Source organism: Trichechus manatus, unplaced genomic scaffold (assembly GCF_000243295.1).
Source record: "Trichechus manatus latirostris isolate Lorelei unplaced genomic scaffold, TriManLat1.0 scaffold00001, whole genome shotgun sequence".
Classification (NCBI taxonomy): Eukaryota; Metazoa; Chordata; class Mammalia; order Sirenia; family Trichechidae; genus Trichechus; species Trichechus manatus.
Genome location: NW_004443937.1, coordinates 24,528,041 through 24,555,539, shown reverse-complemented (window position 1 = coordinate 24,555,539; position 27,499 = coordinate 24,528,041). Strand labels below are relative to the sequence as shown.

At 46.5% G+C, this 27,499-nt stretch overlaps 1 protein-coding gene across 1 annotated transcript in view; it reads right to left on the bottom strand.

The window, feature by feature from the left end:
- Nucleotides 1-27,499, bottom strand: part of LIMD1 (LIM domain containing 1) — a 74,376-nt gene that overhangs the window by 28,282 nt on the left and 18,595 nt on the right. The window contains exon 2 of the mRNA XM_004368453.2: nt 4,473-4,574. Coding sequence (XP_004368510.1) covers nt 4,473-4,574 — 102 coding nt within the window. The remainder of the gene's footprint in view (nt 1-4,472; nt 4,575-27,499) is intronic.

The following is a 27,499-nucleotide window of genomic DNA, read 5'->3' as shown; positions in this document are numbered from 1 at the left end:
GGACTCAAACAGCCAACTGTTCAATTAGCAGCCAAGTGTGCTAACCTGTGACCACCCAGGGACCCCAGCAAGAAAGCAGAACATGCCAAATTCAGGAAAAAATGTTCCTTTCTGCTAGGAGAACAGGGAGGGCTTCCTGGAAGAGGAGGTATTTGAGCTGAGCCTTCAAGGTTGGACAGAATTTAAACGTATGAAGTGAGTGGGGAGTAGCAGGGTTAGGAGAGTCTAGGGATCTGTGTGAGCAGAGGCATGGAAGCGGACGAGAGAAACTGACTGACAAGGAAGGAGGAAGGGCTAAGAGAGACCAGACCACAAGGGCTTTAAATGCTAGACCGAGTAAGCACCTGAACCAGCTCGATCTTCCTTAAGCATCTATGCTTGTCACTATTTGAAGCAACATTAACGCAACCCGTTAAGGAAAAAATAACTATTCATATAGCCACAGGTGGAACCAAGTGACTCATCTGTAGGTTTGATTTTTTTCCCCCAGTAGCTTTCTTAGTTCAAATGGCAATTGCTTGATGTAAAAAAAAAGCCTCTAACTCAGTATTTCTTCTCCTTTTCCTAGAAAACAGAGCAAATATGGAGAAACAGCTATAGGAGGCAAAGGTGTTAAAAGATAATTTTTAAAACAGAGTATAATCACAACTCGTACAGATATAACACAAACACGTGTTAAAGACTTTTTTAAAAAATGCATTAAAGAATGAGGGAGCCAGTAAGATGTCCAACTGGGAGAATCTGAGTCACGCATATATAGGCCATCGAGAATGCACTAGTAAACTTGTTTAACAGATGTAAAGCCGGTCAACATCCACAGAGTAACAATCGATTGTGCCGCCTCCAGACTGGGTTTGCAGTGCTGTGGACAAGAACCATTTACATTACTGACAGTATTCCACATCTGACAGTGTGACACAGCTCAGACAGTGAAAGGCCCAGAGACCCAGACAATCAGGTAACCAGACAACTCCTACTTTTTTCACTGAGGACACTCAGTAATTTTTGATCCATTTCAAAATCTTTTACAGCTTTTCACTATGCAGGTGAATACTGACCAACGTGCCAACGGTAAACTCCCAGGCATGTGTTTTATGGGAAATCGCAGGAAGGATGAGAGTGTGAGGTTTAGAATTTGGGCATCTGACCAGGCCATCAAGGCTCAGCAGGTTAGGAGGCAGGTTAACTCTATACTGGGAATCAGGAGGTCGTGGGTTCAGGAGGGTCTCTGGCTGGGCCACCAACTCGCTGTGAGGTGTTGTTGTCAAGCGCTGTCAAGTCAATTCCGACTCACAGCAACCCCATATGACAGAGTAGAACTGCCCCCAGAGGGTTTTCTAGGCTGTAATCTTTATGGAAGCAGATCGCCAGGTCTTCCTCCCGGGTAGCTGCTGGGTGGGTTCAAAGCCCCCACCCTTCAGTTAGCACCTGAGTGCTTAACCATTGCACCACCAGGGCTCCTTAGTTGTCAGCTAGTCCCTCCCCTCCCCCAAGAGGTGTCTAAAATGAGAAGTCTGGTACTAACTTGGTGGTACTCTACCCGACCACACACCACAGCTGCTTAGGGAGCTTTGAAAAAACATACTTGCTCCACTCTGGAGATTCTGATCCAGCTGGTCTGGGTGGGCCAGGGCATCATTGGCTATTACAATCTCCCCAGGCGATTCGAACGAGCAGACAGGCTTGAGAACTACTGGGCCAGATCTTAAGTAAGAACGGCTTCGTCCCTGCCACTCTCTGGCTTTATTGTAACATTTTCTTTCAACTGACAGCTGCCAGCCTTGGTATGGAGCCCTGGTGGAGCAGTGGTTAAGAGCTTGGCTGCTAACCAAAAGGTTGGCAGTTCAAATCCATCATTCCTTGGAAACCCTGTGGGGCAGTTCTACTCTGTCCTATAGCGTTGCTATGAGTCGGAATGGACTCGATAGCAACGAGTTTGGGGTTTTTTTAGCCCTGGTAGGGAGTCCCTGCGTGGTACAGTGCTCGGCTGCTAACCGAAAGGTTGGTGGTTTGAATCTGCCCAGAGGAGCCTCAGAAGAAAGGTCTGATGATCTACTTCCAAAAAATTAGCCACTGAAACCCCTATAGAGCACAATTCTACTCTGGTGGTTAGAACATCAATGGAACATTTTCCAAAAATACTCCCCAAATTTAATCTTTAACAGAGACCAGAAAACATAGGCAACCATGACATGGTCGCGCTTGGCAAACATCCTGTAATGTGTTAGAGTCTTCCACTGGGGCAGCTGCCATCAACTCGTGAAGTCTGCTGAGCTCAGCACAGGCCCAGTCTCCTGATCTGCTGCTTTAGTCACATGGATGTACCTGAGCAGAAAGACACCCTCAAGTGTGTATACTAGTGAGCACAAACAAATGAGGTACACACACATGCAAGCATTTGTACACACTCACACATTCATACACCAGCCTCCAAATCAAAGGTTGGGGTCACACAAGGGAAAGATTAGTCCAAAGGACTAATGGACCACAACTACCACAGCCTCCACCAGACTGAGTCCAGCACAACTAGATGGTGCCCGGCTACCACCACAGACTGCGCTAACAGGGATCACAATAGAGAGTCCCGGACAGAGCTGGAAAAACACGTGGAACAAAATTCTAACTCACAAAAAAAGACCAGACTTACTGGCCTGACAGAGACTGGAGAAACCCCGAGAGTATAGCCCCCGGACACCCTTTTAGCTCAGTAATGTCCTAAGGCTCACCCTTCAGCCAATGATTAAACAGGCCCATAAAACAAAACGAGACTAAACGGGCACACCAGCTCAGGGGCAAGGACTAGAAAGCAGGAGAGGGCAGGAAAGCTGGTAATACAGAACCCAAGGTCGACAAGAGCAGAGTGCTGACATGTTGTGGGGTTGGCAACCAATGTCACAAAACAATCTGTGTACTAATTGCTTAATGAGAGCTAGTTTGTGCTGTAAACCTTTATCTAAAGAACAACAATAAAAAATAAAAAAGGTTGGGGTCACACTGGGGGTACCTGTGACTGATTAATCACCTTTGGTTGCCTAGTCCCCACAGTTAGGCAGATAATTAACAGGAGGGCAGGTGATGGTACATTCCCCAGCACTTCCCTCCCCTGTCCAACCCAAGGTCTGAGACCTGTGCCATGAATTACGAACTCTGATGTTATCAAGGATTGCTCTGAACTCACTCCAACTTATCACCAAAGGATGTCACAGGCAATCTCTGGTACCCAGCGATAAGTCACCTTACCCTGGTGTAAGAAGCCCTGCTCTAAAGGAACCGTCCGCCTTTCTGTGGGACTGAGGAGGGCCATGGGCCAGGTACCCATAGGGAAGGATGATCTTCCCTTTTGTTATGGATTGAATTGTGTTCCACAAAACTATGTGTTAGGATTCTAACCCCTGTTCGTGTAGATGTAACCCCATTTGGGAATAGGGTTTTCTTTGTTATGTTAATGAGGCCATATCAGTGTAAGGAGTATCTTAAATCTAATGACTTCTGAGATTTAAAAAGAGCAACAAAGACACAGAGACAAGCAAGCACAAACGGAGGAGAGACAGCTGCCAAGTGGAGCTCTCCAAGAAATGCCGAGAAGAACGCTAGAGAAGCTGAGACCAGGATCTTCCCCCAGAGTGGACAGAGACAGCCTTCCCATAAAGCCCGCACCCTGAATGCAGGCTTCTAGTCTCCCAAACTGTGAGAAAATACATTTCTGTTCTTTAAAACCACCCACTTGTGATAGCTCTGCTACAGCAGCACTAACAAACTCAGACACCTCCCTTGATCCTGACGTCCCACCTCTCTCTCTCTCACACACACACACATACACATACACTGCAGTGCAGTTAATTACTTTTGTGTGTGGCCTTTCTAGCCATGGTCTTGTAACTCCCACCCAGGGGATTGGGTGGGGCTGTGCAAATAAGATAATTGTGGCCCAGCGAGGGGACCGGTCAGCTACGCCTTAATAGCCTTAATAAAGAGCCAATCCCAGAGCAGAGAGGAGGAGCCCACCACCACCAAGGAAGGAGCCACCTGGCAGCAGGAGACGGTGGCGGTGGGCTTCCCAGCCCATGGAGAGAGGAAGCTGAGTGCCTGTGGGCAGAGGCCAAGGGCCAGGGAGAGGTGTGACTGTGACCACAGCTGGGGAGAGGCTGTCCTAATTAAAGAACTGTATCCTGAGTGTTCCTGAGCCTGAATTGTAACTGTTACTTCCCTAATAAACCCATAATTGTGAGCATGGTCTGTGAGTTCTGTGTGGCCACTGCAATAAATTATCAAATCCAGCAGAGAAGCAGCGAGTGCTGTGTGAGGGACAGTTGGCGTCAGAATTAGCAGACAGTGAAGAGAGGAGGCTTGTCTGGCCTCTGCCTTGTAGGAATCAGCCTTGGGCTGCTGATCTTGATTTTCCTTTCCCCCTCGTGAAGGTGGAGGAGGTCAGACACTGCTCTCACACCATTTTCAGACACACACACACTTACTGCAGGCCGCACAGGTGAAGCACGTGTCGTGGTAGAGGTTCCCCATGGCCTGGCAGGCCTGGTCGGCCCCAAAGACCCCTTTGCTGCATTTCACACAGGCTCCTGCAAGGGCAAGAACACATCAGTGAGTCGGGGGGAGACAGTCCAAACTCAGTCACAAAAAAGCCAATGGAAACAGCAAAGCGCACATCCGTCCCCACAACCAACAGCTCACCAAACCCCAAGGAGTACTCCCTTGAAATAATGCTTGTCCTTCTTCAGGTTGGACTACAGGCTGCCCCTCCCTGTCCCATGCTGCCATCCACACTGTCAAGTGAATGTTCAGAAGACCTCCGCTTGGTCAACTCACTCCTTCACTCAAAGCTTTCAAAGTTCACAAGAGAAGTCCAAAAATTGCAGGAGTGGCTACAATATGCCACACATAGTTCAACTGAAATATCTCATGTAATCCTCAGTGGAAACCCCCCAACTAGGGTGGATCATTCCCGCTTTTTACAAAAGGCATCAGGCCCCGAGCCCCCAGCTCTGGGCTCGTCACTGCCCTCCACCCTTGGCTCACCTGTCTATTCACCCTGTGCTAGGGCAGCCAGGCTGCTTTTCCCTCCATCCGCCAAAGAAACCCCCATCATTCTAGCTCTTAGCCTTTAAGGATGTGGTTCCGCCGCCTGGCACACCCAACCCGTGCCCTTCTGTCCATTCTAGTCCCTCTAGACCTTTGCCATGACTCCTTCCTCATCCTCTCCAGCTCTCCGGCTCTGAAGGTAACAAGATGACATGAAAAGCGAACCAGAAATTAAAGAGCCAGGTTCCAACCTTGAGCCTCCCACCCACTGACTACCCACGTGGTTTGGGTTAACCCATTCAATTCTCTGAATGTCAGTTTCTTAATTAGGAAGTAGAGGTTAGTTTTACCTGCCCGGAATGTGTCAGGAGCTACAGTAGAGAAGATTGCTTTGTAAACCAAAAAGTTCTAAAGAGTTCATCTGCCCACAATTTACTAGCTACGTGACCTGTTGTTGTCAGCTGCCATCGAGTTGGCTCTGACTCATGGCAACCTTATCTATAACAAAACAAAACGTTGCCCAGTTCTGTGCCATCTTCATGATGGTTGGTATGACTGAGTCCACGATTGCTGCCAGTGTATTGTGAGTGCCTTTCAATCAGGGGTCTCATCTTCCAGCACTATATCAGACAATATTCTATTATGATCCATAAGGTTTTCATTGGTTAACTGTCGGTAGTAGATGGCCAGGACTTTCTTCCTAGTCTATGTTAGTCCGGAAGCTCTACTGAAACCTGTCTACCATGGGTGACACTGCTGGCATCTGAAATATGGATAGCATAGCTTCCAGCATCACAGCAACACTCAAGCCACCACAGTACCACAAACTGACAGACTAGGGCAGATGATTTAAACTCCCTGACATCTGGCTTTCTGTCTATAAAATGGGGCTGTAAGAATCCTATTATAGGATTACTATGAAAGAATACACGGAGTGCTTGGCACAGGGCCTGTCAGCTAGGAAATGTTCAATAAATAGGGATATAAAGAATAAGGATAACGATATTGCTACATTCAGCAAGAAGCTGCTCTGGCATAAAATGAACTCTCTAAGAAGTTCCAGGCCTCCCGGGATCTCAGGGCCCATGAACAAGATCAATCCAGGCTTTTCCAATCATCAAGCAGTTCTTGGGCTTCAGAGTCCCAGCCTTCTGCCTATAGGGTAGAAAGCACTGTGTTCCAGAGTTCAAACTGAGAAGCTTCGTCGCCATCAAATGAAGTCCAAGTTAATGCATCCCTCAGGTTCAAAGTGAAAACAGGAAGCCACCGGCCCTCAGCCCAAACTCTTCACCAACTCTAGGAAGTAAGGAGAGGCAGTCTGTAGGAATAGAATTGTGTCATCCAAGAAAACTACTAGGGGAATTAGTTATGGAAAGCTCTAGAGAACGTTAAGTATTGGTTATTTGCAGTTCTTCTGTTTCAACACTTTACTTTTGAAACTTTCAACCTAGCATAAATGTTGAAAGAATCACACGGTAAATACCCATAAACCCACCACCTCAATTCTATAACTGACATTTTGCTATCCATCCCTCTATCAATTCAATGGAGCCCTGGTGGCACAGTGGTTAAGAGCCTGGCTGCTGAACAAAAGGCTGGCAGTTCGAATCTACCAACCACTCCTTGGAAACCCTATGGGGCAGTTCCACTCTGTCTTATAGGGTCGCTATGAGTCAGGATCGATTCGATGGCACTCAACAACATCAATTCAACAATCCACCTTATTTTTTCTGCATTTCAAGGTAGGTTGCAGACATCAGTCCACCTCACCTCTAGACACCTCAGCCTATGTATCATTAACTAGAAGTTCATTTTTTATTTACAGTCCATTTTTTAAGGAAGAAGTTATAAACAAAAACACACAGGTCACAAATCCAGCATTCAATGAGTTTTGACAAATGACCTATGTAACACACACCTTAATCAAGGTATGTTTCCAACACCCTAGAAAGTTCCCCCAGACCCCTTCCCTTCCTTCTTCTCCTTAATGGCTATGAAATCATGTGTGCGTACGTGTGTGTGAAGTATTAGAGCATGTCATTGCTATGAAATTGGAACTGTCAAGTAACTAGGGGGCATCAGGATATCTTTTTGTCCAATTATTTCACATACGCTCTCAAGCCAGGAAATACAATAGTTCTGGGCAAAACGTACTTTCCTGGCACACTCAGAGCTGCTGGCGCCTATCTAGGAGAGACGCGTGAAGTTGGCAGGGTTCTGCCATTACCACTCATCTTGAAGGCTCATTTAAGCAGGCTCATAACTCTAGAAACCAGTGGTGCTCACGGCTGCTGCTGGAGCAGAGAGGGCACTGAGCCAGGCTGGTCAGGTGGGGCCTCTGGGCCTCTGGCATTGGGAGCGTGTGGCTGTGGAAGCGATGGCGTTGGCGAGTCCACCACTGGACACTTCCCTCACGATGGTAGGTTACTGGTTGCCTGTGCATTTGTCTGCCTCTCCTAGTGCACTGGGAGTGCCTTCCGGTAGGGGCCGTATCTTGACTGTGGACTCTGCAGTGCTCACAAAGCAGTGCTGAGTTGCATCATATTCCTAGGTAGCTCCACACTGTCCTCTCCCCTCTCTCCTTTCCGGATACTCACTCCCTTGTATCTTAGGCACACAAGTCCATCTCCCCTGTAAACATCCTTTACAGAGGTTCAAAGTCTTATTGAACTCTGAACACCCTCAGCCACTGACAAAGTGCGCTTAGTATGCCCTTGACACCCATTTAGTACACAGAAGCAGAATTGCTGAGCACCGGGCTACGGTATAATTCAGCTGTGATGCTGGGGAAGAACGCACTCCGAAAAGGTGCCCAGTATCAGGCAATGGCAAGTTATTTATTATACTATCTGGTGATGACATGTGTTATGGATTTAATCACGTCCCCCCAAAATATGTGTTGGAATCCTAACCCCTATACCTGTGGAAGGGAGTCCCTGGGTGGTGCAAACAGTTAAGCACTTAACTACTAGCTGAAAAGCTGGCAATTCAAACTGACCCAGAGGCACCCTGGAAGACGAGCCTGGTGATCTGCTTCTGAAAGGTCACAGCCATTGACAACCTACGGAGCAGTTCTACTCGGCACACACGGGGCTACCATGAGTCAGCATTACTCAAAGGCAACTAAAACAACAACTACCAGTGGATGTGATCCTATTTGGGAACAGGGCTTTCTTTGTTGTGTTAATGACATCAAGGCAGTGTAGGGGGGGTGACCTCAACCTAATCTCTTCTGGGTTATAAAGAGCAACATAGACACAAAGACAAGCGAGCACAAACGGGGGTAAGACAGATGCCACATGAATATTGCCAAGGAACCAAGGAATGCCGGGGCAACACAAGCTGAGGCCGGGACCTTCCCCCTGGGCCCACAGAGAGAGAGCCTTCTCCTAAAGCGAGTACTCTGAACCTGGACATCTAGCCTCCTAAACTGTGAGAACATAGGTTTCTGTTCTTTAAAGCCACCTGCTTGTGGTATTTGTGTTACAGCAGCATGAGGGAGCTGAGACATCGAGTCCACTTCCAGACCACTCTGTCCCAAGTCCCCTGGCTGACCTGACTATAAACCTTTACAACAAGCAACCAAGGCTGGTTTGTCAGGAAGCAGCCAAAGCACACTCAAACCAAACAAGGTGTAACGGCAACGCGATGCCCTCATGAACATAATTCCACTCAAGAACAAGGAACATCACCCCTTTGAGAGCAAGGGAGAATGAAGAAAACAAGATACAAGGGAAAGATTAGTCCAAAGGACTAATGGAACACAACTACCACAGCCTCCACCAGACTGAGTCCAGTACAACTAGATGGTATGCGGCTACCACCACTGACTGTTCTCACAGGGATCATAACAGAGGGTCCCGGACAGAGCTGGAGAAAAATGTAGAACAAAATTCTAACTCACAAAGGCCTGACAGAGACTGGAGAAACCCTGAGAGTATGGCCCCCGGACACCCTTTTAGCTCAGTAATGAAGTCACTCTCGAGGTTCACCTTTCAGTCAAATATTAGACAGGCCCATAAAACAAAACAAGACTAATGGGGCACAACAGTCCAGGGACAAGGACTAGAAGGCAGGAGGGGACAGGAAAGCTGGTAATAGGGAACCCAAGGTTGAGAAGGGAGAGTGTTGATATGTCATAAAACAATATGTGTACTGTTTAATAAGAAACTATCTGTTCTGTAAACGTTCAACTAAAGTACAATAAAAAAAAAAAAAAGAACATGGAACGAAAGCACCCCTAGATCCAACATTTCTTGCCCATTGTTCTTTGTGCCTCTTTGCTGAACCCACTGTAGGAACGTTAACTGCAAACAGCAGCAGAGCTGTGAGGCTCCACAGCTCAGTGTGGCGTGATCGCCCCTTCCCCCCATCCACAGGATGGACACACAACGAGGACCAGCCTTCTAGGCAGCTCACCAGAAAGGAAACCCTAAGTACATCTCATGAGTCAGTGGAACGCCACTGGCTCGGAATGAAGATGTGAACTCATCTTGATAGAGTCTGGGGAATAAAATTAGACCACTTCTCTAACCTCTTCTACAACGGAAAGATGGAAGCATCTCCGAGTGGGCATGCGGGCGTTCGGACAGCAGCCCAGGCCTCCCTGGACTTCCTGCTACTTTATCTCTCGATGTTGGGCCTTCCTTCTCTCCCTCCTCGCCCAGCCCAGTGACACACGCTCCTGGTTTCCTCTTTATCTGAGGGCTGTGACCTCCTGTCTTCAGCCACCCCCTCACTCTCTCTTTAGTCCTGCAGCTTGGCTCCTTTGGGCCACTGACATCCTTTCTCAGCACTCTGACAATTGAGACCAGATACAAAGCAAGGAAGGAAGCTACTTATGTTCTAAAAGGTCAGTCCTGAAGCAAGGAAGATCCCGTCAGAAGCCAAATAGGTAGGAAAATACTTCACCTTTGTGGCGTGTGGTAAATGCATAGAAAAGGATTTAATGGACAGGAAACAGATCTACTTTTCTTTCTAACCAACCATCCAGTTGCCGTCGTGTTGACACCAACTCATGGCGACCCCATGTGTGTCAGAGTAGAACTGCGCCCCACAGGGTTTTGGCTGATTTTTTGAAGTAGATCACCAGGCATTTCTTTGAGGCGCCTCTGGGTGGACTCAAACCACCAACCCTTTGGTTAACAGTGGAGTGCGTTAACTGTTTACACCACCCAGGGAAACAAAGTAAATTTCAAATTCTAGGAAATTATGTACCTACCATGGGCCAAACCCTGTGCTGAGAGTTTTTATCCAGCGACCAAGCTCCTTCCGTCCCCTTTCTAAAGCTCAAGTTCTAGAAAGGTCCTGTAACTTGCCAAAGGTCACACAGTAGGTAGGTTTGAGAGACGGAATCTGAGCCCAGGTTCTAAATCAATAGTGCCCACCTATGAGAGACACGTAAAGACGGCAGGGTTCTGCCATTACCACCAACCTTGAAGGCTCATTTTAGCTATTCCTGTCTGGTTTGCCATGGTGGCTATTCACACATGTGGTGTCCCATAAGGAGAGCCGACCACTTCCTTATCCCCAACACAATCAGGGATACAGGCCTGAGATCAGTCTGGCCCCAGGGCCTCCTATCGACCGCCCTAGCCTGCTTCCTCTTCTGTCTCATCCCCCGCACACAGGCCATCTTTCTGCCTGTGACCTCAACCACAAGGCTATCCTCACCTCACGGACAGGCGAACCTCAGTTCTTCCTGCCCCACTACCAGGGACACCGCAGCTCAGTGCCTCCTGACTGACCTTTGATGAATCAGGAAACCATTCATTCACCCCATAAACACTTCTCTAGCACTGTCTCAGAGCCAGGCTCTCAAGCAGACACAGGCCACAGGATGGTGAGCAAGATGACTGCCTTGGGGAAGGCCCTCCAAGGAACCAGGAAACCAGATCTGCTACAGTGCACGGTCAGCTGACCAGTCTCACCTAGAAACCTGCTCTGTAAGTTCACTAAGCGGCCAGGGCTGAGGTGAGGCTCGGGCTCAACCAAAAGAAAAAAAAGAACCAACCCGTCAACAATCACTTTAAAACAAAGATGAGAGTGTAACGGGGCAGGGCAATCAGACTAATGGAAATGCAACAACCAGAAAGGAAATAATGAGAATGTTTATGCATTGTGCAGAATGTAACCAATGTCACTGAACAATTTGTGTAGAAATTGCTGAACGGGAACCTAAACTGCTGTATAAACCTTCACTGAAAACACAATAAAATATTATTTAAAAACAAAAACAAAAACAAAAGAAATAGAGAGAGAAAAAAAGAAAAGGCTATTAGGCGCCCTCTGTTTTCACATGAGGAGCCCTTGGGTGGGCAAATAGTTAATGAATTTGACTGCTGACCAAAAGGTTGGAGGTTTCAGTTCACCATGAAGCACCGTGGAAGAAAGGCCTGGTGATCTACTTCCAAAAAATCAGCCATTAAAAACCCTATGGTGCACAGTTCTACTCTGACACACATGGGGTTGCCATGAGTCGGAACGGACTTGACGGTAACTGGTTTGGGTTTTTGGTTTTCACATGGCCCTGATGTGACAGGATTTTAAAGAAATGTCCAACATCAGATAGTAAGAAAATGTAATCACCGATAACTATAATATTCCAAGTTCAAAAGCCACGACAGTAAGGGGAAGAAAGAACTCAGCTTTTAGGAGAAGAGAGCAAGGGAAGGGCACTTCCTCCTGCATTTAGACTCAATGCTTTTTAATCTACTTCCCAAACTGTAGCCAGAGTGATCTTTTTTAAAACAGTTTTGTTGAGGTATAATATACTGCTCAAATTTCAAGTGTGCAATTTAATAAATTTTGATATTTGCTTGCACCCGTGAAATCATCACCACAATCAAGATAGTGAACCTTCATGCTTTTTGTAATCCCTTCCTCCCTCCCATCCCCAGGCAGCCACTGCTCTGATTTCTGCCACTATACTTCGTATTTTCTGGAGTTTTATATAAATAGAATCTACAGTGTGTACAGTCCATGGGAGATTGGTTCCAGGACCCCAGCGGATACCAAAATCCATGGATGCTCAAGTCCCTTATATAAAATGACACAGTATTTGCATATAACCTATGTACATCCTTCCATATACTTTAAATTATCTCTAGATTACTTATAATGCCTATTACAACCTAAATGTAAATAATTGTTTCATCAAATTGAAGACTTGCTCTGGAAGGCAGCCTTTCCCCTCTATGAGTTTCTTGAGCTCTTCTGGGAACGATGACGCTGCCTGGGCATCAGGTGATGCTGATTTGCCTGCAATCTTGAAGTTCTGGAGGCTGGAGTGCTTCAAAGAGCTGGCCAGCCATCCCCTCCTAGCCTGACACTCCTTCCTCTTGCTCTCCTCAACCCCTCACACGTAGCCTTGGAGGAATAGCTTTGACCACTTCATTGCTTTTTAGGAGCCCATTTCTCACAGAAACAAAGGATGCACACAACACAAGCAGTGAAGGAATGAGCCGCGAGGTGAACAACGCTCAAACAACCAGTGCTGGAGAGAAACTGAGGATCTGTGAGACAGCGGGAGGCTACAGCAGGGGATGCTTACACTCCCCTTCATTTGCATGCATTCAGCGCAGTGCTCAGAGAGCTGCAAATTCAGGTTTTGCTTTTTGGAACTTTCTTTTTAAATATTTTCAATCCGTGGTTGGTTGAATCCGCAGATGCAGAGCTTGCAGAGATGGAGGGCCAACCGTACTTTTTTTTTTTTAATCTGTTTTTTTTTTTCATTCAGCATAATTATTTTAAGCTTCATCCATGTTGTTGCATGTATCAAGAGTTCATTCCTTTTTAACGCTGAGTACTATTCCATTGCACGGAGGGACCGTAATTTGTTTATCCACGCATCTACTGAAGGACATTTGGATTGTTTCCAGTTTTGGGCTATTACAAATAAAGCTGCTATCAACATTTGTGTACAAGTGTTTCTACAGACATATTTCCTTTCTTTTAGCTAAATACCTAGAAATGGAGTGGCTGGATTATACGGTAGGTGTGTGTTATGGATTGAATTGTGTCCCCCTAAAATATGTGTCAACTTGGCTAGGCCATGATTCCCAGTACTGTGTGATTGTCCTCTATTTTGTGATTTGATGCAATTTTCCTATGTGTTGTAAATCCTAATCTCTGCCTGTGGTTAATGAGGCAAGATTAGGTTATGCTTACTCAGGTCACATCCCTGGTCTGATATAAGAGGAATTTCGCTGGGGTGTGGCCTGCATCACTTTTTATTTTACAAGAGATAAAAGGTGACAGAAGTGAGCAGAGAGATGGGAAGCCCATAACACCAAGAAAGAAGTGCTGGGAGCTGAGCACATCCTTTGGACCTGGGGTTCCTGCACTGAGAAGCCCCTAGACCAGGGGAAGATTAACGACAAGGAAATTTCCCCAGAGCAGACAGAGACAGAAAGCCCTCCCCTGGGGCTGGTACCCTGAGTTTGGACTTATAGCCTCCTAATCTGTGAGAGAATAAACTTCTGTTTGTTAAAGCCATCCACTTGTGGTATTTCTGTCATAGCAGCACTAGATAACTAAGACAGTGTGCATTTTATTCTAAGAAAATCCCTGAAAAATCAGTGCGCCTGACCCAAGCCATGATGTTTTCAATTGCCTCATATGCATGCAAAAGCTGGACAATGAATAAGGAAGACCGAAGAAGAACTGATGCCTTTGAATTATGGTGCTGGCAAAGAATATTGACTATACCAATGAACAAGTCTGTCTTGGAAGAAATACAGCCAGAGTGCTCCTTGGAAGTGAGGATGGCGAGACTTCGTCTCACATACTTTGGACATGTTATTAGGAAGGACCAGTCCCTGGAGAAGGACATCATGCTTGGTAAAGTAGAGGGTGAACAAAAAAGAGGAAGACCCTCAATGAAATTGATTAATACAGTGGCTACAACGATGGGCTCAGGCATAACAAGCATTGTGAGGATGGCGAAGGACCGGCAGTGTTTTGTTCTCTTGTACATAGGGTCACTATGAGTTAGAACCTAACAACAACAACGACCCCTTCTACCCAGAATTGGACCAAACTTCACACGTTAAGGCACAGTCCTCCAGACTACCACGTCTGCTCCATACTACAGACACAAGGCCCACGTTCCAGCATTCCCAGGGCCACCCTTACTTCTGACCAGTTGGCTCCAAATTCAGGAGTTCACACTACCCCTTCAGGTTCAGTAACTTGCTAGAACTCACAGAACTCAGGAAATCGCTGTAGTTATGATTACAGCTTTATTATAGCAAAAAGGATACAGACCAGAACTAACCAAAGGAAGACATGCATAGGGCGAGGACTGAGAGGGTCCTAAACATGAAGCTTCCCTGTCCTCTCCCCGTGGAGTCAGGACATGTCACTCTCCTGGCACTTCAATGAGCCAAGAGTATTGTCAACCAGAGAAGCTCACCTGGGCTTTGGTGTTCACAATGTTTATTGGGATTTCGTTACATAACCATCATTGATTGAATCATCAGCCATGTGATTGAGCTCAATCTCCAGCTCCTTCCCTTCCCCAAGGTGGAGCTGATATTACCTTGTGGGTATTTCTAGAATGGCTACCCCATTGTGAGTTATCTCGTTAGCATGAAATATCAGGTGGGGCCAGGTAGAGGGCCTTCCGTGAATAACAAAGGCATTCCAATGAAAGTTCAGAGATTACTTTCCAGGAATGGGGGACAAATGCCAAATTCTTTGGATAAAGTTAATTCTTCACCTCACAATGCCAAGCTGTTTTCCAAAGAAGTTCTATCATTGTACATTCCCACTAGCAACTGATTAGAGTTCCAGTTTCTTCACATCCTTGCCAACATTTGCTATGATCAGTCTTTTAAATTTTAACCATTCTAATGGGTTTATAAAAGGAGCCCTGGTGGCACAGTGGTTAAAGTGCTCAGCTGCTATGCAAAAGGTGGGAGGTTCGAACCCATTAGCTGCTCCACAGGAGAAAGGTACCACAGTCTGCTTCTGTAAAGATTTACAGCCTTAGAAACCCTACGGGGCAGTTCTACACTGTACCATAGGGTCACTAGGAGTCGGAATCGACTCGATGGCAGTGGGTTTGGGTTGTTTTAATAGGTATGCAGTGGTATCTCATGGTGGTTTTAATTTGCATTTCTCTAATGACTAACTGATGTTAAGCAGGAACATCTTTTCATGTACTTATTTGCCATTCTATACCTTCTTTGGTGAAGTGCTTGATAAGTCTTTTGCCCAATATTTTTAGGGAAGGGGTTATTTTCTTATCGTTGAGTAATGAGAATTCCTTATATAATCTAGATACAAGTCCTTTATCAGATACTTGCTTGCAAAGAAAGATTTTGCTGAAGCCCCATACACTCGAGCTGCCTTGGTCTCCCTGAACTCTCAGCCCATTTTAACACAAGGAGTCCGCTATGCTCTGCCTCCCTGTGCCAAGGCCTAGACACCCTTCAAGGCAAGAAACTGGGGCAACTCTAGGGCTCATTTCCTTAACTTCACGTCTCTCAAGGATCAGTGTCCTTCGCTGCCTGATGGCCAGTGTCATGAAAACCTTCGGCTCACATATTTTGTCTTGGTGTTTTGTTGTTGTTGTTTCATGTGGGAGGGTAAATCTGGTATGTTACTCCATTTTCAGAACGGGCGTTTATTAAACGTCATATGTGCCAAGCACTCTGCTAGACAATTTATACGTACTTCCTTATTTAATAACAGCCCTATTATCATCATCATTTCACAGATGACGAGACTGACGTTCAGAGACTAAGCAGAATGCCCAAAGCCTGACCACTGTGCCCTTTCCAGTCACCCCACTGCCTTTATAAGAGGGACTATGGGAATAAGGGGGAAGAAAAGGTAAAGGGAGCTCTGCACATCCCCAAAACTTAGTGTCTTCACAGACTCTGGGCACCAAAGACTCCACAAATACCACCTCACTCTGGGGAGCAGAGCTCCGTCTAGCTGCAGCTCCTGCCCCCATCCCCTCGGGGAGGAGGCCGTAGGGGTCCTGGGCACAGAGGGGCCCCAGGAGAAAGCTGTGAGCACCTAGGGCCTCTGTTTCACAGAATTACCTGCCAAGCTCAGGAATTGAGGGTGAGCTTTGAAAGATCATTAACAGTCAACAGACAGGGGTGGAGGTTCTTTTAAAAATCGTAATATTCCCACAGGAAAGGGCTCGCATAACCACTTCCTGGTGTAATAGCATAGAACAGAAGGCAAAGAGCCGCCAAGGATGATTCCAACACTTCCCCCTTCACTTCAAGTTTGCAGCTTATGGTTTTCTGCCTAGTGGGGCTAGCAGTGCCCACCTCCTCTCAGGGACCAAAAACTAAACTCACTGAGGTCAGGACCTGGCTGTATATTTTAATACCCCCACAAGTGCAGGAAAACAGAGGGCCTTACAAACAGTAGATCCCATATAAGCACTGGATGCATTCAAAAGCCAGACTCAGGAGGGCATTCTAGATTCAGGAAAAAGAAAAGCAAAGACACAGAGACAGGAAAGCCAGAGGTTAAGACTGTGGGAAGATTAAAGTGACAGCCACAGCCGCTGGGCCACAGGGAGGAGGGGCTGCGTGTGAGGAAACCGAGAGAAGACAGACCACGGGGACGCTGGAGGTGATAGGAAGTGACGTGGTGTTGGAGAGGAAGGGGTCAGAGAAGGGAGTCCCTGCACACCCGGGACAGCAGGCAGGGCCTACAATGGACTGCAGAGTTTCCAGAGGACCAAGCCTTCTTCCTGAAGGGCTCCAAGATCATCTGAGTGATGTGGCCCAGTCCGCCAGGGCAGTTCCCAAGCAGAGCCTCCTGGAAGATGGGGACCCTACCTCTCACACCATTTGCCCCTCCCAAAGCCTTAGGCAGTGCTGAACAGCAAAAAAAATCACTCAACGAATCCCCGTTGACTGGTTCTCATCTGGGAGGCTATAGTTGGGCAGGCCTGGGCCTTGGGCAGTTAGTTGTCCAGAGCTTTATACACAGGCCTCCATGTGATAGAGAAGAAAAGTGAGTACCAACTGCAAACATTACAACACTGATTGATTGTAATGTAATGTCCCTTAAGTTGTCCCTGGGTGATGCAAACACTTAAGGGCTCAGCTGCTAACAGAAAGGCTGGAGGGTCAAGTCCATCCAGAAGCACCTTGGAAGAAAGGCCTGGAGATCTACTTCTGAAAAATCAGCCACTGAAAACCCTATGGCGCACAGTTCCACTCTGACACACATGGGGTTGCCATGAGTCAAAATCCACCCAATGGCAACTGGTTTGGTTTTTGGTTTTTTAATGTCCTTTAAGAGGCCAAAATGATACAACAAGCCGTACTGAGAGCTTTCTGATTCACCAGAAGTTGTCAAGGATTTCATTTTGCTTGGATCCACCATCAGTGTCCACAGAAGCAGCAGTCAAGATATTAAAAGACACATTGCATTGGGCAAATCTGCTGCAAAATCTCTCTTTAAAGTGTTAAAAAGCAAAGGGACCACTTTAAGGACTAAGGTAAGCCTGACCCAAGCCATGGTGTTTTCAGTCGCCTCATATGCAGGTGAAAGCTGGACAATGAATAAGGAAGACTGAAGAAGAACGCCTTTGAATGATGGCGCTGGTGAAGAATATCGACTATGCCATGGACTGTCAGAAGAATGAACAAATCTGTGTTGGAAGAAGTACAGCCAGAATGCACATTAAAAGTGAGGATGGTGAGACTTTGTCTCACATACTTTGGACATGTTATCAGGAAGGACTAGTTCCTGAAGAAGGATATCATGTTTGGTAGAGTAGAAAAAAAAAACCAAACCCGTTGCCATCAAGTCCATTCCGACTCATAGCAACCCTACAGGACAGAGTAGAACTGCCATACAGGGTTTCTAAGGAGTGGCTGGTGGATTTGAACTGCCGACCTTTTGGTTAGCAACCATAGTTCTTAACCACTACACCACCAGGGCCCCAGCCAAAAAGAGGAAGACCGTCAACAAGATGTATTGCCACGGCGGCTGCAACAATGGGCTCAAGCATAACAACGATTGTGAGGATGGTGCAGGACCGGGCAGTGCTTCATTCTGTTGTACATCGGGTCACTATGAGTTGGAACCGACTCGACGGCACCTAACAACAGAAGTGAATGAAAAGTTTGACTAAGAGAATTTGGCATTTTTTTATTACTGTTGTTGTCATCATTGCCATTGTTGTCATTTCAGCCCCATATTAATGGCGGTGGTGAAATCTGAAGCAGGCTGGCCTTAACTCTCCTTGTGCACAACAATGGTTTTCAAATTGTTTAACAGGGTAAAAACTTTTGCCTAGAAAATTATCCGCCGAACTCCAAATATATACAAGAGATAAAAGGGAAACCACTATGGTTTATTGTGACACAGAGCCCACTCTGCCCCATGGGACGTCCCCGCCCAGCAGGAGTCCCAGGAAGATTATATGAAAACCAGCAACACAGGGTAACTGATCAAGTGCAGACACCCGCCCCCAACCCCTCCAGCCTGGCCTGGCAGTGTTCCACATGAAGCAAGTTATCCCCAACTGGTATTAAATTATCTCCCGCACACCCAAAGCCAAAAAATCAACTTGGTTTAGGGCCATGGAGCTGCCCTACTCTCTCGAAAAGGCAGGATTTACAAACGAAGAGGCCAGCAAGGCAGCCTGAGGGTGAGGTTTGGTTGGAGCAGAATCCCTGCCTCTGCCTGTGGATGGGAGGACCCTGGAGGCCCTCCTCCAAATGCATCCACAGGCAACCTGCATGATGACCAAGTCAGCATCTGCTGCTGTTATGAACGGTTCTAAGTTAAAAGGCTCCATCAGGCTAGCCAATGGGTTGTGGCCCTGCACACCCTCAGCTCAGCCCTCAGCTTGTCCGGGTGGTGGCTGCTCCTCTCTCCATGAGGGAGGAAGGCCTTTCAGAATGGTCCCCTCCCTCTGAACATCGCAAGCTTTAGCTCTGCATGGATGCTGCATATCCTGTGGGATCATGCAGCCATGAACCTCCTACAATGTGCTGAAAAGGGGCTGGGGCAAGGGTCAGTGCATTCAGCCAAGGTCTGTGGGGAGCCTCGAAGTGCATTTGCATGAACCAATCCAAGCACAAGTTAGCTAGGCTCTTTCTCAGCCGAAGGTTGCAGCCTGTGGACCTCTACTGCTCTGGGCAGCTCAGGGCATCAGCAGATTCTGGAAGAGGAGCCAAGCCTTTGGGACAGAGCTGACCCATGACCCAGACAATGATCTTCCTTCTAGCCACATTCCAAGTTCACAAAAAATACCCGGAGGTGGTTGGTGTTGGACTCCTTACTAAGATGCAGATCACCAGTTCTCAAGTACACTGTACAGAATTAACGGGCAGATGTCCAACACTAGCTCCAGAGACTCTGGGTCCATTTTGGGGGTGGGCTCAAAGCTCCTCAGGTGATTCTAATGTGCATCAAGGCTGAGAACTGTGGATGTAGGTAATGCAAACAAACTTCATCCAACCTCGCGCTCTGAGCTTCCCTTCCTCTGTCCTCTGCCCTCTCGCCTGCATACCCTGTAGTTCCTGAGTCCGTGGGTGAAACTATCATCAAAGCCACAAAGGAAGTATTTAAGGCCATTCTGGGCTACGGGGTAATTGCACCAGTGTACTTTCTTCACTCTGAAGCTGCCATTAAAACACACGTGGCCTCAAAATCAACAATGGCTTCACTTCAGAGCAGTGGAAAAGGAAGTTTCTAATGCAATTTCCCAATCACTGTACGCCTGAGCTTGCCTGGCAAGGGCTACCTGCAGCTTCACTTCTGCCCCAGGGCACTACCATTCTCCGGCCTGAAGAGATTCCTGCCCTCCATTGCCCAGAGGAAAAAGGAGTTCAAGATATCACCCAGGCTGGCCCTGCACCCCCACCACCAAGTCCTACATTAAGTCCTCCTACAAATTCCAGGAGTCCCTGGGGAGTACAAACTGTTAACACCCAGAGGCGCCTTGGAAGAAAGGTCAGGAAATCTACTTCCGAAAAATCTGCCATTGAAAACTCTATGGAACCCATTTCCACTCTGACACACATGGGGTCACCATGAGTCGGAATTGACACAACAGCAAGTGGTACAGCCACCAGAGTAACCCAGTCCTGCAGCTCTGGGCATATAACCTTCTCTCTGTCCCTCCCCTCCTTCCTAAGGAGGCCTATCACTTCATTTCTCCACACTAAGGCCAGTTAGCTTTCTCAACCCTGGTCTGAAACAGGAATGCCAATCAGCATATGAAAAGATGGTCCACCTTGTTAAGAGTCTAATACAAAGATGTGACGCCAATGCTCACTAATTGGCAAAGGCGGAAAATGATGAAAACAACCGTGTCATTGAGGGTGTAGGGAAAAGGGCACCGTCGTACAGTTAGTGGAAATCTAACGCGTACCACCTTTCCAAAGGGCAGTTCGGCAAAACAGATCAAAAGCCTTCAAAAACATTTACACCATCTGACCCAGTAATTTAATGGAATTTTTCCTAAGGAAAAAAATCAGCAATGCCCCCATTTATTTATTTGTATCAGTAAAGACTCATGGATATTTATTTTATTCTATGGGTTATAATCCAATGATTTATTTTCTTGCTCAAATTGTTCCAGATTTTGAAGCCAGTTTCTCAAGTTAGATCACATCTCACATCACTTCTCCTTGTGAGAAGGCTCAAAATTGTGCATGTTTCCCAAGATCTAGAATGAACGTCAACCTCCAGCAGAAAGAGCCTTGAACCTATTATATGCAGGCTGAGTGGTACAACATTTACGTCACTGCTTCCTTTCCTGCCAGATTATTCAATGCAATCTCCTCTTGACATTGGTTCAATTTCCCTCTAGCATCTCAGAATCCCCCAGCCCAGCCATCCTGCCCCAATTTACTTCTCTCCGAGATTATTTTCTTCCACCTGGTCTCAGAATCCTCTGATCTCTCAAATAAAGCCCAGTTGCATTTCTTACTGTCTCCAATTTTCAGCTCAAACAAAGGTTGAGAAATAAAATACAGGAAAACCAGCTGAATTTGAAATTTCAAATAAACAACAAATAATTTTTTTAGCAGATGCATGTCCTCTGCAAATTTGAATTTCACAGATAAACAACAAATAATTTTTTAGTATAAGGATATCCCAAATATTGCATGGGACATACTTATACTAAAAAAAAATTACGTTGTTTATCTAAAATTCAAGTCTAACTGGGCTTCCTGTATTTTTATTTGTTAAATCAGGCAACCCTAGCTCAAGCATAAAGAAGGGCTAGCATTTACTGTCCACACAATGCATGACCAATTTAGGCAAGAAGTAGCTAAAACATTTTACAGATTTCTAAAAACATTACCTCAGCATTCTTTTCTGGGGAGTGTTATTGTACTAAAAGCATTTTCACTGAAGTATAACATACTTAAAGAAAAGTCCACAGATAGTAAGTTTACAACTCAATGATTTTTCACAAAATAAACCCTCCTGTGTAAACACCAAGTACAACAGGAAATAGAGCATCAACAGCCCCAGAAACAGGGCCTACGCTTACTAAGCCTGAAGATGATCGAGCAGTCTCAGTGGTCCCATATGGCAAGACCGTTTTTACCCTGTCCACATCCTCTCTTCTGAGGTAGAACTGGAAAGAATGGGTTTTGGTGCCAATACTTGCTTCAAATCCCACCTCAGGTACTATCCTAGTTTCCTCACCCACCAAATGGCTTATAATAACGTCCACACTTCATGGGGTAACTTTGACGATTAAATGAGATAAAAAGTGCCTAAAACCACACAAGGCACACAGAAAGTACTCAACAAAAGCTCCCTTCCTGGAGAGGGTTGACATGTCGTGGGGTTGTTAACCAATGTCATAAACAATATGTGTACTACTGTTTCAAGAGAAACTATTTATTCTGTAAACCTTCACCTGAAGTACAATTAAAAAAAAAAAAAGTTCCCTTCCTTCCTTCCCTTTCCAGGAAAGGTGCTTCCCCCTCCCTTTTCTAGTTTCCTACCGGGCTTTAGTACTATGAATTAATGAAAATAATATCAACCATGTCCCTGACAGAAACTCACATTCCAAACACTTCAAGAAACTGCCCTGGGGTTCTTCTCTTGGGAACCCACCTAGGCTCTCAGAACTGGGCCGTCTCCTTCCAGACCCATAATTCCTCTCCCTGTCATAACTGTCTCCCCTTAGGATGGCAAGGCTCTTGAGGACTCAGCCACATCTTTTACTAAACAGATGCCCAGCACATAGTAGATGCTCAATAAGTTTGCTGAATGAATGAATGAACCCACACAATCCATCCCTTGGTTTCTCTCCTTCCCACACAGCTCAGCACTTTTCAACCTCCTTCTGGCCCTCCTTCCACCCCCCACAGCCCATCCCCACCCGAACCACAGAAAATACAAACTCTAGCAGGTGGCAACACACTATCCAATCTGTGTCAGAGGTGACTTCTGTGGCCCAGAAAGGCTCGGAGGGGCAGTGAGAAGTCCTGCCTCAGACTGTAGTCCACACCACGGCCACAGCTGACCATTCAGAAATGGGAAGGAACCAGAATGAAAATCCATCTTCTTAGGGAAAAACAAAATCCTTAAATTTCCTCAGAAATAACACACGGTTGGTTTTGGAGATGCCTTAAAACATGCATTCACCAAAGAGGGAAAGGGTGTGAAGGCAAAGCAGACAAAGTGAAAAGTTACAGGTAGCGCCTTAAAGCCAAGGGAAAATTCTTGCACTGCCTCCAATTTCCAGACAGCCCTTCTTTCCTTCTTTGCCTCCCACTCACCCAGGGAGTTAGAAGTAGAAGCCTTGATTGCTGCCAGCTTCCTGCAGGCTGTCAAGAGGCCCCAACGTCAATAGGTGCCCAGAGAGTAACACCCACCCACACTTCTCTCCTTAGAACTAACAGAAAGTGTCAGAAACATGTTTGTTCAGTTCTGCCCCTTACCCAGCGACCGAACTTAGACAAACTGCTCAGTTGCTCTTTGCCTTCATTTCCCCATGTTCAAAGCAGGGGAAATAATAATTTTTGCAGGGCTGCTGAGGGGATGAGAGAGGGTGCAGGTAAAACCTGGCACATCAGTGTTTAATGCATGGTTATCAGCCTGCCTGCAAAGGAGGGGAGATATTGGTCAGGTCTATGTCAAGACACAGACGTTTTAACATCAGTTTGATGTTTGACTGAGAGTGTAACAGGGCAAATCACTAACCCCTCTCTTAGAAAAGGCAAAAGCATTGCTTTTTAAGACTATCTCACTCAGCATCTGCATAATAAGTGCGCTACCTGCAATGCATACACAGACATGATTTTCCGGGGGATCTCAAAGAACCAAGACAGCTTTCAGGCAGGGGCCGGACAACCCACCTGTTCACAGGCACGAAAGGGAAATCAAACAATGGATTCACAACCATAAATGTGCCGGGTGCCACGCATGAGGTGGGGATTGGGAGAGGCAGAGCTGGGGGAAGGTGGGGAAGGCAGGGTGGGGAAGGCTAGCTTCAGGACTTTGGCCCCTATTCCGTGAGTGACGAATGGTCGAGTGGCTGAAGGATTCTGAGCTAGGAGTGAGAGGACCTGGTTTTGTTTCAACAGGATCAGTCTGGCTGCTGCTCGGGTCAGACCTTTAGGAAGACACTTGGCTGGACAGAAGAACAACTTTCTAACCATCAGAACGACCAGCACTTCTCTGGGCTGCTCCTTCAGAGTGAGGTGACTGTCAGTGTTCAAGAGGAAGGAATACCAGTTTGTCCAGAAGATGCTGGCGGTGGGGTAGAGGGGGAAAGACCTGGCTCTAAATTCTATGATTCTATAATTATTTGTATAAAATTAGTAGCTGGCTGTCCCTGCAAAATCAAGACAGCAACTGGGGTGACACAGAAGCCAAAGGAAAGTGGCATTTCCACAAGCAACTAAAAGGAAGATTTTTCATTCACTGGTTTCTGAACTCCAGTTCTGTGACTTCCCCAGAGGTCTTCTATGCCACAATTTTCACTAAAGTCTCCAATTCTCCAAGAACATTAGTTTTAATTCACTCAGATTCTTAAAAATTAAATATCTATGCATGAAAGAAAAAAGTCTACCTTAAGAGTGATGATGCCTACGATAAAATGATGGGTGACTTTTATTATTGTCTAAATTATCTGACTTTTCTAGCCTCCTTTCTTCCTCCCCAGCTTCCTCTGCTCTCTAGGGCAGAGCCCAGCCCCTGCACCTTTCATGTCCGCTGTCTGAGTAACCAGAGAGGTGCCTGCTGTGGGCCCCAGCAGAGGAGGAGCTGCCGGCTCCTGTCCATTCGCAGCTTCTAAACCGACCTCCATCGCTGGCCAACAAAGGGCTACTGTTTCAGCCCCCAGCACCTGAGAGGAAAGCCTTGGTGACGTCAGGCCAAGCCGCAGACAATCGGGCCTTTGGAAGCTGCCTGGAAGCCACCTCCCAGCCTGCCCCCGACTTGGCAACCTTCTAAAATGTGCCTGTAGTGATGTCCACACACCCAGACAAGGGCCAAAGAGCCTGGCCACAGAGGCAGGGCAGAAGGCAGGCCTGTCAGCCCTGGTCCCCAGATGAGCCCAACCAGGAAGAACCTTCCTCCTGCTTTTCATGATAGTGTTTTTACCTCTCCTTTAACTACTTAAGGACTCCTTGGATGCTCTGCCCCCACTCACTAAACTAGGAGAGTGGTTTTGCTTTTTCCCAAAATTTTATTTATTTGTTTTGTTGTTGTTGGGAATATACACAGCAAAACATACACCAATTCAACAGTTTCTACATGTACAATTTAGTGATACTGATTACATTCTTCAAGTTGTGCGACCAGTCTCACCTTCCTTTTCTGAGTTGTCCCTCTCTAACATAAACTCACTGTCCCCTAAGGTTCCTATCTAATCTTTCGAGTCGCTGGTGTCAATTTGATCCCATACAGATAGTTCTTAAAACAGCATAATGCTCAAATAAGGCCTTTTTTACTAGGTAAGCTACTCTATTGTTTGGTTTTAAGATGACTCAGGGGATATTTTTGGTTTAAGGTTTAAAGATTATCTCAGGGCAACAGTTTCAGGGGTTCATCTACCCTCCATGGCTCCAGAAAGTCTACAGTCTATGAGAATTTGAAATTCTGCATTTTCCCCCTTTTGATCAGGATTCTTCTATAGAATCTTTGATCAAAATGTTCAATAATCGTAGCTGGGCACCATCCAGGTCTTCTGGTCTCATGGCAAAGGAGGCAGTTGTTCACAGAGGCAATTAGCCACACATTCCATATCCTCCTCCTATTGCTGACTCTGCTTCTTCCTCTGTTGCTCTAGGTGAATAGAGACAAATTGTTATGGCTTGGATGGCTGCTTGCAAGCTTTTAAGACCCCGGGCACTATGCAAAGAACTAGGACGTAGAACAGAAGCACTAAACATGTTATAAGGCCAATTACCTGGCATGTCCCATGAAACCATGACCCTAAATCTCCAAACTAAGGAACCAAATCCCATGAGGAGTTCTGTTGTACATACGCAGCCTCAGCAGCTACTCTTTTTTTTTTGTCATTGTTGCAAATACGTCTATCACAAACTCCTGCCAATTCAACTTTTTACAGGTGTACAACTTATCGACAGCAATTTCAATAATTGGCTGTGCAACCCTACCCTTAATCAATGCAATTTTTCCATCATCGTTATAGAAGTGTGTTTTTAAGGTACCGGAAGATCGGCTCAGCTACAATTACGGACTGTTCGGTAATGTGCTGTGCAGACACCTTCTGCCTTCGTCGGACAGAGAACACACGCATTCCAGATGCCTGCGTGTCAGCGGGCTGGCCATCCCCTGCACCTGGCATACGGCCTCCGTGTGCTCATCTGGGGACAACAATCATGACATGAGTCTCCCATGGACAAATTTCACTACTTTTTGCATTTGTGGGTCTGAACAAATCAACTGGTCTTGGTTTTCAGATGGGACAGGTAGAAATTCTTTGATACTTTAAAGACAATAACGGCAAGTGCTTGCACAGCAATCGCTGTGCGCGTGCCATGCCCTGCTCTATAAAGCAATCACTGCTCGCCATGACCTGCTCTATAAAGCAATTGCTGAGCGCCATGCCCTGCTCTAAGTGTTTCACGGAGAGCAGCCTGTTCAACAGAAAAATAATGCAGGCCGCATGGGTCATTTTGCATTTTCCAGTAGTAGCCACATTTAAAAAGTAAAAAGAAACAGGTGAAACTAATTTTAATATGTTTTATTTAGCCCAATATATCCAAAATATTATCATTTCAACATGAAGTCAATATAAAAAAATGAGCTATTGTACATTCTTTTTTCTTTATGACGTCTTCAACACTCAGTTGATTCTGACTCATAGCGACCATACACAACAGAGTAGAACTGCCCCATAGCATTTCCAAGGCTGTAATCTTCAGGGAAGCACACTACCACATCTTTCTCCCGTGGAGTGGCTGGTGGGTTTGAACCACTGGACCCTTAGGTTAGCAGCAGAGTGCTTTAACCTTCTATACTTTAGCACATCTAAATTTGAGCCAGCCTCATTTCAGGTGCTCACAAGCTGCAAGTAGCCAGCAGCTCCCGCGTTGGCTGGTACAGATATACACTACCTCATTCAGTCCTCACAACGACCTCAACCATTTCACTGATGGAGAAGCTGAGGCAGGGGCATCATGGGTAGCCTGCCCAGGGTCTCACAGTCAGTGGCAGGTCCAGGCTTGGCAGATCCAGAGCCTACAGGCTCGTGCAGCTTTTCATTCCCACAAACAGCTCCTTGATCCTGATTTTAGTGTACATAAAATGTCTTCTCAGGCAAGAACACGCATGCCTGCCAGCACATGTCCCTGCTCCCATCCAAATCTTCCCCGGGACTTTGGCGAGCTGGTCCCTGTTGTTGTTGGGTGCCATCGAGTCGCTTCTGACTCATGGCGACCCTATGTGACAGAGTAGAACTGCCCTATAGAATTCTAGGCTGTAATCTTTATGGGAGCAGACTGCCAGGTCTTTCTCCCATGGAGCAGCTGGGTGGGTTCGAACCACCAACCTTCCAGTTAGCAGCTGAGTGCTTGACCGTTTGTGCCACCAGGGTGCCTTGAAACTGGTCCTAGAGCTCTGCAAAGTTTCTACCCAAACTGTGGTGTCCCAACCCCTTCAAGCCCCTCCAGCCCTTAACTACCCAAGGTATCTTCTACCCACGTGGGACAGATCATTCGAGTAACTCCCGGGTCAGGGTGAGGGAGGTGGATAGCTAGTTCTGCCTCCTTGCCTCCCTAGCACTCACCTGGCAGGTCAATGTGGCTGTGGGTTAACTCTGGAGTGTGTGCACACCACAGCAGTAATGTCCTCAGTTAAAGCACCGAGACTCAGAGGCAGTGAGGGAATGGCTCCCTCCCACTTTCTGGTCAGAGCACTCATTCATTCAACAAACATTTATTGAACAACTGCTGTGTGCCAGGCACTGCCCTAGGCCTTGGTGAAAAAACCTAAAGAAACCTACTCCCAAGGAGCTCACACTCCAGCAGGA